Source organism: Nannospalax galili, unplaced genomic scaffold (genome assembly GCF_000622305.1).
Source record: "Nannospalax galili isolate Female #2095 unplaced genomic scaffold, S.galili_v1.0 scaffold1238, whole genome shotgun sequence".
Taxonomy (NCBI): domain Eukaryota; kingdom Metazoa; phylum Chordata; class Mammalia; order Rodentia; family Spalacidae; genus Nannospalax; species Nannospalax galili.
Window position 1 is genome coordinate 242,038 of NW_008341824.1, and position 15,254 is coordinate 257,291.

The window sequence follows — 15,254 nt, forward strand, 5'->3', positions numbered from 1 at the left end:
AAGGAGCCCTTTGGCTATCAACCCACAAAGCAGATTTTGAGCAGCCTAGGGGGTCTCAGAGAATCCACTCGTTCCCTAGAGGAGTCTAATAAGATCAAGGCAAACATGCTTCTTTCTCTAAGGTTTGCAGAGATCATGAGGAAGTCACAGTCTTCAGTCAAGGTGGCTACATCTGAGGATCTAAAGTCTCAAATACTGCCTTCACTAAGCTGCCTTCATATCATTTGTGAAGGGCTTATGGGGCTAAGCACCAAGCCAGGTGCTCCCCACTCTCCTCTCATCTCTACAACCATTCTGAGAGGGAGGTATTATTACCTCACTTTACAGAGAAGTAGAATCAAAAGTGGCCTCCTCCAGGAGGTGCTGCACCCAGGTGTGGACCACCAGAGGATTATCAGTCCCCTCCCTGTCACTGCTTATATGCCCATGATATAAGGGGACTGCCCTGGTCCAGATCTCCATGTGTCTATCTCCCATAATCAAGATCAACCACCAGATAACTCACAGGCAGAGTACCCCAGGCAACAGGCCTCAACAAGACAGAGCCTGGAAATGACTCTGGTCTTCCTAAGATTTATGATGATATCACATCACATCCAACCTTGGACATGACTGTCTAGCTAACCCAGCAGACCTCATCAGGTAAACATCCATGAGGGGCAGAGACTTCCAGATGCTGGCCCAGACTCGGAGCTGCTGTTGTGGCAGAACTGCCTCTTATCCATTTAGGGAACCCTGTGACTCCACTTCTACCTCCAGTATGTCCTCCAGGGACTCTGCTGCCTGACCGTCAGCTCAATCCCTTCCAAAACAGCAGTGAGTATCTGTGATTCCAGCCCCAGACTCTCCTAACACAATGGATAATGGAAGCATGAACACAGATGTCATTGCAATGGACTTCACTGCAGGCTGCCTTTCCCCTTTGGCCAGGTACCATCTGATCAGTTAAGGCAGGTGCACACCCTCATCAACATGGTCTATTATCAAGATGCTACTGCTCATCCCCCATCCCCTTTAGTTCAGGACATTGTCTTCTTCCACAAACTTCCCAGGTAGCTAATCACAGACTTTCTCCTTCCCTTGTCTCTAGAAGGAACAGGTAAGGATTTGGATCCGTTTGTCCACAGTCCTAACCCCATGTCAACAATCAAGGTAAGAATGGGCTTTTTCACTGCAGGATCTGCCTGTAACACTATATCACCCTGCCCCAACATAAAAAGTTATTCAGCATATGTTACAATACCCAGTCTCTACCCTAGAACCCCTCTCACCTAATCACAGTGTACTAAAATGATGAGCTGTTCAAGAGAACCTGTGAGCATGCTTCATCTCACCAAGAACACAGCAAGACTCTACTAACCAAGGGGCTTGGCTATCAGGGAAGAACTTTATGTAAGGACACTAACTCTCTTAATAACCTGTGGTGACATTCCTGCTAACTTGTAACCAATCACCTATTAAATCATACTGAGAAAACTGATTATAAAAAAATTAAATACATTCTCTCAACACTATATAAGTTCTAGAATCTAGACTTTAAGGTCTTGCCAATCCTGCTTCCTAGTGTTTATACATTGTGTTACCCCCTTGCCTTGGTGTGAGCAAGGCCTAAGACTTTGGAATGTGGCAACAGGAATGGGAATAGAGGCCTTTCTCACTAGTACACTGGCTCCAGAGACTTTGTCCCTTGTGGCTTAGAAAAAATAAGTGGCCACATTGCTGAGGATAGCCTCTAAAAGCTGAGAGTGGTCTTTAGCTGACAGCCAACAAGAAGTCAGGGCCTTAGCCCCACAGCCACAAGCAATGCCAACACCACTTGAGCTGGGAGATGAACTTTCTCTAGCAAAGCCTGCAGGTGAAGACCAGGCCTTGGCCAACACCTCAAAGGCAGTCTTGCTGCCAGTCTTGGTCTTAGCTAAGACCAAGCTAAGCCAAATTAGATTCTTTTATTTTTTTATTTTATGTATATGAGTGTTTTGCCTACATATATGTTAGCTCACCCGTACATGCAATACCCGAAGAGGTCAGAACAGAGCGTTGGATCCCTTGGAACTGGAGTTATGGATGATTGTTAGCTGCCATGTAGATGCTGGGAACCAACCCTGGGTCTTCTGCAAAAGCAGTCAGTGCTCTTAACCATTAAGCCATTTCTCCAGTCCCCAAACTAGTATTGACCTATAGAAACTGTAAGAAAAATGTTTGGGGTTTTTTTTTTTTTTTTGTCTTTTTGAGACAGGGTCTCCCTGTAGCCCCAGCTGGCCTGGAACTCACTATGTAGACCAGACTGGCCTTGAACTCACAGAAATCCACCTGCCTCTGCCCCCAAGTGCTGGGATTAAAGGCGAGGGCAACTACCCAGCATATGTGTGTTATTTTAAGCCACTAAATTGATAGCAATTTATTATAAAGCTGTGGAGGGCTAATAAAATGGATTAAGAAATATGAAAACAGAAAGAAAAGGAAGGAAATTGTTAAGTGAAAAATATGATGCAGCTGGTATTGTGGCACACATCTTTAATCCCAGTACTTGGGAGGCAGAAGCAAATGGATTTCTGTGAGATCAAGGCCAGCTTGGTCTACATAGTAAGTTCCAGGCCAGCTGGGGCTACAGGGAGACTCTATCTCAAAAACAAACAAACAGCCAAAAAACCTAAAAGATAAAATAAAAATATAATTGACATGTGAATGTTAAACATTTTCTAGAGGACTGGGGAATGTAGCACTCGCCTAGCATGGTGAAGGCCCTCAGTCCCATTCCCAGCACTGAAAGAAAAAAACAATCAAATTTTTATTAATATGAAAGTACAGGAAACAAACAGAAATGAAAACACTAGAGTATTGGAAAATTCATAAACATACAACTTCTAGATGACTATATACCGACACAAAAAGTTCCTAAAGTTAGCTGGGCATGGTGGCACAGGCCTTTAATTCCAGCATTTGGGAGGCAGAGGCAGGCAAATTGCTGCAAGTTCAAGGCTAGCCTGATCTCCATAGCAAATCCAGATCAGCTCTGACTACAGGGAGACCCTGTCTCAAAAAAAAAAGACCAAAAAAAAAAATTTCCTAAAGTTAAGGAAATATAAGATTTTTCTAAGTGGGCACTTGGGAGGCTGAAGCAGGAGAATTATAAGTTGAAAACCAGCCTGGGCCTAAAACAAAACAAAAATTCTAAGTCAAAATTTATAGATAATTTAAACTTTTTAATTAGTATTTTCCTGAATTTCCCAAATATTCTATGATAAGTACCTTTATAATACACAAAAGGTTAAAGGTTGCTTTAGTGCTACAGAATTTATGTAGATCTTCCATCCACTGCAGAGGCAAGATGAGGCAGTTGTAGTCACACTGGGCCCCTAGAAAATCCTCCTCCCACGTAGTTCACCTGCACCTAAACCCAGTTGGGAGCATCCAAGCAGTTGTGCCTCGTGTTGTACCCAGAGGGCTACAATAATCACCTTCACTACCACCTTCCAAGCTTCTGTAACTATATCTTTTAAGCTTTTGTGGCCTATGGTCACAGAATCAGAATATATGTTGTCAACAGCTGGGCACAGACCTCATACTGGTCATTTGTGGCCTCACCCCAGGCCTGCAGTGTGGTCTATAAATTGGGGACTGCTATGGCCTTGTAGCAAGGCCTACCAGGTGTGTCCAACCTGCAGTCTATGTGCATGTACCCCAGGTTAGCTATGAATGCAGCCCAACAAAAAATTTTTTTAAATATTTTATTATTTTTATTTTATGTGTGTGAGTATATTGCCTGCATGTGTGTAAGTACACCCATGTCATGCACTACCCAAGGAGGTCAGAAGGCAGCATTGGATACTCTGGAACTGGAGTTAATGACAGTTGCTAGCTACCATGTGGGTGCTGGGAATCAAACCTAGGTTCTCTCTAGGAGCAGTCTGTGCTCTTAGCTGCTGAGCCATCTCTCCAGCCCAATAATCTTACATTTTTAAGCATATTCTCTACCACTGAGCTGTACCCTCAGCCTTACCTCATTTTTACCTCCAAGCTGCTCCTTCCTCCCATCTGAACAAGACAGCACACAGACATTTGCTTCCCTATGCTTCTCTTTCTCCAGGCTGATTCCCTACAATACTGATCCTCACAGACCCAGCACCTTGTTGTCTCTACACATAGCTGCTGCACTCCTATCTGACACCTGACAAGAGTCCCAGCCTACCCCAGCTCAAGCCCCTGGAATCATGCTAGTCCATGAATCAAAGGACCCAATGAAGATACCATGTGCTGTGATCCTAAGACTACCACAGGATGGCAAAGAGACCAGCTTCTGGCAGTGCTACAGTCTCTGGGCTATAGGTATTTTACTTCAAGGATCTGCAATATTTTTCTATAAAAGGTCAGAGATTTTTTTAGGTTTGTGGGCCATCCAGATTGTTTCAAGGAGTTAACCCTACCACTGTAGCTCAAAAGTAGCCATAGGCAATATATAAATGAATAAGTTCCAACAAAATTTTGTAAAAACAATCAACCGGCCAGGTTCAGCCATGGGCAGTAGTTTGCCAATCCTTGTGTCGCTGAACTATTCTGTTGTTTGGTATCTCTACCTCCTTGGAAATTTCTTCATGTTTGCACTATCCTTAGAATTCCCCCTGAACCATCTTAGGGTACACTGGACACCCAAAGCTCTTAGTACCCTGATATTCCAGTCTACCTGAACCACATCCAGTATCTCTTGCAATCTTTTACCTTTGGAAAGGGATTAGTCACCAACAGCACCCAAGCTGGAGCACAGTCTTGACCCTTAACCCTGGCACAGACTAACAGGCATCATCAAGCTTTGGGAAGAGGCACAGTTCACATCCCCTGAATGCATGCTCTCCCATCAGTGCCTATCACTGCTGGGCTCTCTCTTAGCTCCAATCACCAGTAAGCTTCATAGCCCCAGTGTTTCAAAGGTGACAAATAAGAACTCTCCTACTGCAAGACATCACCTCACAGCCTCACAGGAGAGTCTCTTCAATGGTGTGACTCTATCAGAGACTCCAGAATAGTTGGGACACTGGGATGGCACTAGCTACCTATCCTGACTCCCCTTTTCAGAAAGAGTTCAGGCCTGCTGAGGAAAGTCAAAAGAATATTGCCCAGAGAAGTTGTTGGGGACCAGAGAATGCTAGTGGGCATCTTTCACTCTTTACCTGCTTGGAGTTGGTCAGGTAGAGCTTAGCTGCCAAGTTGATGACCTGCAGCTTGACAATGTCCTCTTCTGCTGTGAATGACTTGGCCATTTTTCTCAGGACATCAGGTGCAATCTTTGGAACATGTTCACAGTACTCTCCAATGAGCCACAGGATGCTGGCTCGTGCCATGGGCACCTGTGAGTATAGACAGGAGTTAGGACTAGGAGAAACATGTTAATGTGGGTGGGATGAACTGCCAAAGAAATGGTTCTCTGCCATCTGTGCTGGCCTTCTATCTTATGGGTCTCTGTGGATGGGGACAGAGGAATAGAACACATTAAAAGTTGGGCCTTTCTAAACAGCATCCCCTCTTCTAGGGTTTCATTATCATGGGTAAAGCTATCAGGTCCCAAAGTCAGTCACGATTTTCTGAATTCACTATGCCCTCATGCTGCACTGCCCTGTCATTCATCCTGCATCTTTAGTAATGACATTTTTGGGTTTTATTTTATTTTTTTTTAGAGCCAGAGTCTCCCTGTAGCCAAGGCTGGCCTGGAAATCACTATAGCCAGGCTGGCCTCACCCTCACAGAGATCCACCTGCCTCTGCCTACTGGGATTAAAAGCATAAAATTGTATGCTTCCATGCCTGGCAGTAATGACATTTAGATATTTCAACTCAGCAGTTCAACAGAAAAGCAAAGCATCAGTCAGCCAGCCATCCTTGGTCAGAGCTTTGATGGGAAATGAGAGATGGTAAAGGTTGTAGAGCTCACAGGGAGGAGAATCTTGGGCAAAAGGCCACACAATCCAGTTAATCTTCTACCTCAAGAACTTTCAGAGCAAGCCCATTTAGAAACTGATTTTTGGTAAGGCTAAAGCACTTGATTACAGGGTATTAAAATCATGAGAACAATATTGGGGTAGCTGAGAAACACAGGGCTACTTCCTCACCTGGATGTTGTCTGTGAGCTTTGCCAAGTGTTTGATGATCTCCCCGTGCTGTGCTGGCTGCATCTGCAGCAGCTTCTTAATGACCACTACTGACTCTGCAACCACAAGCTCTAGGGAATAACAAGAAAATGGGCCCCAGAATAATCAGATAACCACATCTGATGGAGAGACACACCTCAATGCCCTTGGCTCTATTCCTCAGGCCCCTGCACTTTTCTAGCATCCCTCCAGGTATAGGATCATCTGGACAATCACTGAAGCAGATAAACCAAGGGATATACACTGTACCTAGACACACAGGAGGGGACCCATCAGCCAGCAGGGTCAGATATGCAGGCCCCCATGTGCATACACACACACACACACACACACACACACACACACACACACACACACAGATTGGACATTCCTCCAAACAAACACTGACCATCACGGTTGGACAGAAGCTGCACCAGGCCATTGAGGCAGGTGTCACGGACTCGGCCTATGTTTGTCGCACAGCGTCCAATGGCCTGGATTGTGGCTGCCACAAAGTCTTTGTCCATACTACGAATGTAGGTCTGTGGGACATCATGACAGAGTAACACACAGTAGGTAGTGACCCCACAGAGATCCTGCAGACTGGAGGGTGACCTTCAGGAAGACTGTGACCATGAATTTTATGATTCATCATGCCAGAGACTGGGTCTTGGGAGAAAGTGACATCCCCAACCCACATCCAAGGATTCCTCAGCCCAAAGCCAGCAGAACACACTGGAAAGGGAGAACCCGAGATAGTTTCTCCAGCTTTGGGTTGTTAGAGAAGATGAGGCCACCAGGGTCATTCTCACTGGGCATGAGGGTCTGTAGGGCACCTCTCCTCGGACCCACTGGTTGCCCCCTGGCCTGTACCTGGAATTCCCGTAGCACAGTAGGGATGTTGGTCTCATTGGCCAGGTTGGTCAGCACTTCCAGCTGTACGGAGGTGTGGAAACACATAAATGGCCAGTGTTGCCAGTGGGCTTTCTGGGCTTTCATTTCAAACAGAGTTTACAGAGTAGAAAGCAATGCTCAGAACAGCCCTAAACATGCTTTGGGTAATGAGGGAAGACCAGCTCATGAAATTTACTCAAAATCCAAAAGGATCAGTTTCCCTCTTAAATAGAACCTCAAAGTATCTGTGAAGTAGGATCATGTCGCCTCCCCAAGCCATTGAAAACCATTGCTTTTGGAATAGAATAGAGACCAAGGTCTTTGCCATCATCTCTAAGTCCCTGGATGATCTGCCCATTCTCCCCCTTCCCACCTCAGGGTCCTTGCAAATGCTATTCTGTATGGAGCACTCCTTTCCATTTCTGACCCTGCATTTTCCTAGGTAATTTACATTCTTTTCTCAAGGCAAATGTCCTTGATTCAATGAATAATGTCCCTATTTTAAATTTCTCTCTACATTCTTCCTTGACACATTTCATAAATGGATTTTTACATTTGTCTTCTTAATGTCTCTTCCTGCCTCAAAACAGACTGTAAGCTCAACAAAGGCAGTATCCCTGGTTCATTTGTTTCATCTTGAACTCCGACATCTACACTTGATTTTTTGTTTTGTTTTGAGGCAGGTTCTCATGTAGCCCAGACTGGCCCTGAACTCAACATGTAGCTCACTATGATCTTGAACTCATGGTCCTTTTGCCCCTACCACCATGTGCTGGTATTAGAGACGCATACCACCTCACCCTGTTTATGGGGATCGATCCCAGGGCCTTGTGCATGCTAAGCAAACACTACCAATTGAACTATATCCCCAGCTCCCTTGAACCTCTAGATCTAGTAGCAAGATGTGTCAAAGGGTTAGGAAAGTTAATCACTGCTCAAGGACATCATTCAGTATTGAAGCAGCAGGAATGAATTGGAAGTACAGTCTCCAACACTTTTCCTGTTGCTGTATGTGTGACAGCCTGAGGGGGTAGGTATGTGAGAGAAAACTGGGTGGGAAGAGCATGACCCTTCAAGCAGCAGACTTGTGTGACTTTGCACTAGTAACATCACTTCCTAGAGTCACTATATATTTTTATGTAAAATTGAGGTAATGTACACTTTGGGGGGTGATTGTGAAAATCAAGTTATTCTGGGAAAAGTAACTGGTTTATACCAAGACAAGGGCAGTTTCGCACCACCTGAGCAAACACCTTCAGCCCAGTTCTGTGCTCAGCTCCAGAAAGAGGTAAGCACCAGTGTGGCCAGTACTAGTTAATCCAGCTGGTATTGAACCAGGCCTGGAAGAATCAGAGGCCAGGTGCACTCGGTCTATCACTCACCTTCAGGATCTTGATCTGGGTGGGATCTGTGGACCTAATGTAGAAGCTCTTCAGGTAGGGCTCAAACATACCCTGGCAAGAGAGAGAAGCCCCAGAGATCTCCACCACAGCCCCAGGCAGGCAGGCCTCTCTTCTAGGAGCCACCAGCCTCTCCCATGACCCTTCAGCCTCAACACTGTCATCCCATCTGTCTCAGATCTGGCCTATTTCTTCATTGGGCATCTCCCACCCACCTGGTGGCCCCTTCAGGATCCGGGACCGGATCCTGGCTTGTTGGGTCTTACTTCCTGCACAGTAGGGTTACCCCATCTTGCCCTACAACCCTCCTCAACTCCCACCCTCACCTCCATCCCCATCTCTTTCTCTCCTATACCCCAATCTCTATCCCAGCAGTTCCCAGTAGCTCCCACAGAACCCACAGAAGCTAGGGCAGGCCTTTTCACATGCTCACCCGACGCTTGATGGACATGGTGGCCACATTCTGGAGCACTACGTACTGCACCTCGCTGTGGAGAGGACGGGTCAGAGGACCCTAGACCCCTAAATTGGGACCAGGGGCAGTAGATTGGGGGATTGGGAGGAGAGAATGGATGGGAGGGTAAGCTTGGGGTGTGGAGGGGGCGGGGCTTCCCACACCTGTGGCTGCGCAGCAGGCGCACCAGAGCCTTGGCGATGACGCCCACTTCCGCCTTGGGCGCCAGGTGGAAGTAGAGCTGCGCCACCGCCATGACCACCGCAGCGCTGCGGCTCTGCAGCAGCGGCTTGGTGTTGCGCAGCAGCAGCCGGTGGTCTGGGTCCATGACATACGGCTTTCGGGCGGGCAGTGCCGCGGCAGCCGCCTCCTCGGACCCTGGGCCTTTGGCCTCGTCCTCCTCAGAGCCGTAGAAGGCCTTCTCGGGGTTCTCCTCCAGCAGGGATTCCTGGACGGGCAAGACCAGGCCTGTGGGAGCCTTCCCCAAATGACCTCCCTCCCCTCCGTCTGGCTGGGACCTCGTGCTCACGTTCTGCGTGGGGCTCAGGAACTGCGTGCGGGCATAGCGCGTGAGCATGCTGATGATCACCACCTGGCCCCACTCCTCTACGTCGATGAGCAGGTTGCAGAGCTTCCGGTAGTTTTTGTGAATCAGGTCAATGCGCTCTGGGCAGACCTCCTCAAAGGCCATTACGACACTGCCCGCCACCAGCTGAGGAACCAAAGCATGAGAGGGTGACTTTCGGGAAGGGAGAATTGGACCAACACCGGTCTGGTACCTCCCGCCCCTACACACACCATACCCCAGCGCTTGCCTCCTTATGCCCATAAGACACTCACCGTGGTCTTGTCAGCCAGAAGCTTCTCAATGACTTCGATCAGCTGGTCCTTCTGATCTGAGTCCAAACTGCAGGACAAACAGTTGGCAGGAACTTGGAGATTTGCCCCTTCCTGTACTTAGCCTCCCCAATAGCTGCCTGAGTCATGCTCACTTCCTGCACAAATACTCATACGTCAAAAGGTTTGCCCCACTATTGCCCCATTTCTGTAAGTTCCCTAAACTGTGTTGCTCCAGGTGAGGAGCAGCTTGCAAGACTGGGGTAAGGGCAGGAGTGGGCTGGGGGCTTAGGAGCCTAGTCCCTCCAGCACAAAGGCAAGGCTGGGACTCACCTGTAAAGTTTGGGTATGGCATGGGCAGCTGTTTTCCTCACATAGGGTGACATGTCTGAGGCAGCCTCTTTGATGGCTAGCATCATGATGGGCACTATGATGGGCACCCGGATGCTAGAGAGGACACGGAGGGCACTGGCACGGATCAGCTGGTTGGGATCCTAAGGGCAGAGGTAGAGAAAAATGTGGGAGAAGGCACTCAGTCCCCCCAGTGGAGAGTGAGCACATCTTTGGGAGTCACTATCCCTGACCAGGGGCTGATGTATCAGTGCTGGGTACCTTGGGTTGGGGGGTGGGGGTTGTTACTTGGAGTACCAACTCTTGGCCCTGGCTGCAGAAATCTGTTACATAAAGAGGTCTGGCAAGGGGCAGCTTTCTTTCATAAAGAGTAGAAAACTTCAGAACCTCAACACTCCCCCTTCCTTAAGATTCTGAGTCTGTTTATGCCTGCAGTGTCTGCCAGAAAATGCAAGCTGCTCTCTCTTCCAAAGAGTTCATCCTCCCATGCCTCCCCCTCAGCAGCCTGTCAAAGGTTGCCCTTCTCCAGTGTTTAAAACGGGTGCCTAGCCCTCTCTTCTGTTTAGGCTGCATCCCATACACACCTATGTTATGATCACAGAGCTTAGTGCTATCTTCTCACTATTGGCAGCAGCTATAAATAGCTATCAATCCTTCAGAATGGTAGACAAAGAGAGAGCTGCTGGAACACTGAAGGAAGACAGATGTTACCATGATTTCCCAAAAATGGGGAAAGAGATCCACAAAACAAGAGGTGAAAGTCTTGATAACCCCTGGCAAAATTCTGGAATTGATGTTTAATCAGGTGGTTTAGAAGCATTTATTTAAAAAGCAGGAGTCTGTTTTCTTACACAAATTATATCACATCAACTACTAAAACATGATATCCTTCATTTTACCTTTTTTTGGAAATGATTATAGAGACAAAAAAGATCTGTTTTCATTGGGGGAGGGTCAACTGAGCTGGTAGATGTTAGTACCATGTATCTTGATTTCAGCAAGGCATTCTGGGAGTCTCAACACTTCTTACATTGCCATTTTTGACAGTCTTTTGTTTTACCTAATCTTGTAAGCATTTTATTTTTGAGACAGAGTCTCCCTATAGCCCCAGCTGGCCTGGAACTCACTATGTAGACCAGGCTGGCCTCGATCTCAGAGAGATCCACCTGCCTTTGCCTCCTGAGTGCTGTTTTGTAAGTATTTTAACAGTAGGTTTTAGGTCTACTTTATTTATCATAGCCCTTTACACATGAAGGGTATTAATTTTGTTGTCTTTTAAGAGTTTTAGTAAAATACTGGCTGACTTTACAGTTGTTTGTGCACACAACTTTATAAAAACCTAGTTGGGAAATGTTTATTACAGATCAGTGATAACTTGGACACATTATGTGCCACAAACTCCAAGTAGGTACCCTGGTCCAAATAGCTTATCAATATCTTGGAGAAGGCACAAAAGCAAGGGACAAAAATAAAATCCAGAGCTTTGCCCTGGATGTGATGGTACATGCATTCGATTCTAGTTATGAGAGAAGTTGAGGCAGGAGGACCAAATATTTGAGGCCAGCCTGGGCAACTTAGGAAAACTGTCTCAAATAAAAATGAAAACAGCTGGGGAGGAGACAGATATGATGGTGCATACCTGTAATCCCGGCACTCAAGAGGCTCAGGGGGAACTGTGTGTTAGGATAGCCTATGCTACATAACAAGGTCCAGACCAGCCTGGACTATATAGCCAGGCCCTGTCTCAAAACACCAAAAAAAAGGGGGGGACTAAGGAGGCAGCACAATGGTAGAATGCTTACTGAGCCCATTTGATACCCTGGGTTCAATCTCCAGTACTGAAAAAAAAATTTTTTTTCCCTTTGGAGACTGTTCTAATAAAAAGAAACAGTAGTGTTTCATTGGAGATCAAAGGGTCATCCACAGAGACATGATATGGTAGAAGGTCAGGTTTATCTGTTTACCAACTAGAGGTTTGACTATGAAAGATCAGGATAAACAACAACAAAACTCAGAAAATATGGGGTTTAAGCTGGCTGATAGAAGGAAGAAACTAGATATTCCAGAACTGGCCAAAAAGCCAGCAATATCAAAAAGAAAATATGTGTATAGTATGAGATAATATACAAAACAGTATTATATTGTTTAGGAATGCATAATTAAGCAGTTAAAGAATAAACACACGCATATGAAAAACAGGGACGATACACAGGAGGCTTTGGTCATGTGATAAATGTTGCTTGTGCTGGGTGCAGAGGATATCTTTAGGCCTTTTGTGAATATTGAATTCTTTTATGTGGTTCTGATGACTGAATCCAGGGCCATGCCTATACTTGAAAAAAAAATTTAAAAATTAATAGCTACAGAGGTTTCAATACAACATAATGGTTAAGTAACAAAGAAGAGACCATATGGGGTTGTCTAAGTTGGAGCAAGTGGCATGCTATATGGGTGTATGAAGCAGTGTGGTCTCTATCAGCAGAGATGGTGTGACAGAGATGTTCTGCAATAAAAGCCGATAGGCCACAGACCTCAGGACAGACCTCTCAGCTGCCTCATTTTTTAAAGTAAAGATTTATTGGTATATAACTATCAGTAGTTGCATGGTAGAGACATTGTAGCTTGCAAAACCTAAATACCATTTAGTACTTTACACTCTGCCGACAACTGTTCTAGAGAAATCAATGCATTGAGTTGGGCTAAATGAGCTCAGGTTTTCTTAAAGGGGGAACAAGACAGACTGTAGAAACTGTAAAATTTGTGCTAAAATTTTAGAATAGTTTATTTGGTCTTTTCAAGACAGGGACTCCTTGTAGCCCCAGCTAGCCTGGAAGTCACTATGTAGACTAGGCTGGCCTTGAACTCACAGAGATCCACCTGCCTCTGCCTCCTGAGTGTTGAGATTAAAGGCATGTGCTACCACGCCTGGCCTTAAGATTTCAGAACAATTTTTATAAAAGGATTTAACCTTGATTCAAACAAAAGATTATTTACCAATCTGAGATGGAGCCCATGGTTTTGACTTATAAGTTCAGTCTAGTACTTGTATGACACAGACACAAGCATTTACTATGAATGAATACTCAAGTAACCATGTTCGCTACCCTCCCCCCATAGGAGCAGACTGCCAACCCCTCCTGCCAGCCCAGCAGATTAAAGCAGGGTTGAGTCCCAGATGAGAGTAGTCAGTTCTCAGTCTGCCCAGCACCTACAGAATTGCTAGACTTAAAAAAAAAAAAAAAAAAAAAATGAGCTGGACCTTTCAGACTCCCTCTCACAGAAATCTGAAGTGTAGAAAGAAGATGGGAGTTAGTAGTCATAAATCAGAGGTTAAAAAAAAGTTTGATATGGGAGAGGGAGAGAGAGAGAAAATGAGAATGAATTTATGTGCCCTGGAGGAATCTGAAACTAACTGGGAAAGCACCCCAGTGGAGACTTGGGGGTTTATTTGGTTTACATATCCTCATCACAGTTCACCATTGAAGGAAGCCAGGGCAGGAACCTAGAGGCAGGAGCTGAAGCAGAGACCATGGAGGAATACTGCTCACTGTATTGCTTCTCTGGCCAGTATTCAGCCTGCTTTCTTATACAACCCAGGACCACCTGCCCAGGGGTGGCATCCCCATAGTGGGCGGGGCCCTCCCACATCACTCAGCAATAAAGAAAATGTAGGCAAGTTTGGTAGAGGAAATCCCCCAATTGAGAGTCCCTCTTCCCAGGTGTGTCAAGTTGACAACTGAAACTATCCAGCACAGGAAGGGACAGTGGGAAGATTTGAGTCTTCAATGGGCAGTGAACTGAATCTTCTCACTATGTAAATTGTGAATATTCTTACCTTTATTTTTTTCTGTCTAGGGTCTAGAATTGAACTCATAAATTTATGTCCAAGTTGGTTTTGGTCAGTGTGTTTTATCGTAGCAATTTGAAAGTTAAAACATTCCCCTTAGGGGATTTCAATATCTGTCTGGCTCAGATTCCATTTTGCCAAAATAGATGTGATCCAAGTGTTTGAAGACATAATTTTCATACCCTGGGCATCTAAGACAATCAACTCACTTCTGATGCTAAACAGAAGAAAAACCAAATCTTTACAAAACTGAGCATTGAATTCCCAGAGTTGGGGCTAGACAGATGGCTCAGCAGTTAAGCTCACTGGCTTCTCTTGATCTGAGTTTGGTTCCCAGCACCCACATGGCATCTAACAACCATCGATAACTCCAGTTCCAGAGAATCAATGCCATCTTCTGGGCTCTGCATGCAATGGATGAACTTATATCTATGCAGGAAGACACTCATACACATAAAAAATAAAAATAAATAGATAAATAAAAAGTTAAAAAAAATTACAGAGTCAGTTTTGACAGGTGTTTGGGGGCTTCTGCAATGACCTTAGAAGCCAACCTCCAGGTAGAGACAGCTCTCCTGATGGTAAACTTGGTTGCTTTCTTCCCACAGTTCTCAGCAAACCCTCTGTCCTCCCTTGCAGGTTGCAAGTGAAAAGGCTCTCCCAGACATTGTTCTGTACAGGTCCCTGGACCAGTACAGCTTGTCATTGCCAAGGTCTACTGCCCAGGGTGAGGAATTCTGGTCATCAGAATCTTTCCCCAAGGGGTTGACCTGTGACTAATATGGGTCACAATTCACATCTTCATATCAATGGAAGTGAAGGCTGAGTCTCTACTGTCAGGGATTCAAATGATTCACTCTACAGACAGCCTACTATAGTTTAAATGTCTCCACTAAAACTCATGTTGTGCTGTAATCCCCACCTGGAACTATTAAACCAACTAGTACCAAGTGGGACCTTTAAGAAGTGATTGGGTCAGGAGGGCGGCTCAGGATCCAAATGAATTGATTAGTAGTTTGTCTTGAGAATGGCTCCATTTCTTATACATGCCCATCATACCATGTGATACCCTGCACCACCTTAGGACTCTGCGAAGCCTCACCAGTTGCAACCCCTCACGACCTTCCAGCTTCCAGAACTGTGAGCTGAATAAACCTTTATTATTTACAAATTACCCAGTCTGTTATTCAGTTGTAGCCACAGAAATCAGACCAAAACACAGCCTTACCATGAGTTCCTAAGAACTGAAGGAACTGAGCCCTGGGCATCCACTTCACCTCTCATGCCCCTTCTGAGCCTGGTTTCTACCCCCTGAGGCCTCAACTGGTCTTTTCTCTCCTTTGAATCTGACAT

The 15,254-nt window shown here is 45.7% G+C and overlaps 1 protein-coding gene across 1 annotated transcript in view; it reads right to left on the reverse strand.

Annotated features, from left to right (window-relative positions):
• Ap3b2 (adaptor related protein complex 3 subunit beta 2) overlaps positions 1 to 15,254 on the reverse strand; it is a 36,563-nt gene that overhangs the window by 7,896 nt on the left and 13,413 nt on the right. Inside the window, exons 5-14 of the mRNA XM_008837428.3 lie at positions 10,037 to 10,197; positions 9,707 to 9,773; positions 9,396 to 9,578; positions 9,031 to 9,314; positions 8,846 to 8,900; positions 8,395 to 8,466; positions 6,992 to 7,054; positions 6,528 to 6,660; positions 6,101 to 6,210; positions 5,166 to 5,342 (exon numbers count right to left, since the gene is read on the reverse strand). Of these exons, the coding sequence (XP_008835650.1) occupies positions 5,166 to 5,342; positions 6,101 to 6,210; positions 6,528 to 6,660; positions 6,992 to 7,054; positions 8,395 to 8,466; positions 8,846 to 8,900; positions 9,031 to 9,314; positions 9,396 to 9,578; positions 9,707 to 9,773; positions 10,037 to 10,197 (1,305 nt within the window). The remainder of the gene's footprint in view (positions 1 to 5,165; positions 5,343 to 6,100; positions 6,211 to 6,527; positions 6,661 to 6,991; positions 7,055 to 8,394; positions 8,467 to 8,845; positions 8,901 to 9,030; positions 9,315 to 9,395; positions 9,579 to 9,706; positions 9,774 to 10,036; positions 10,198 to 15,254) is intronic.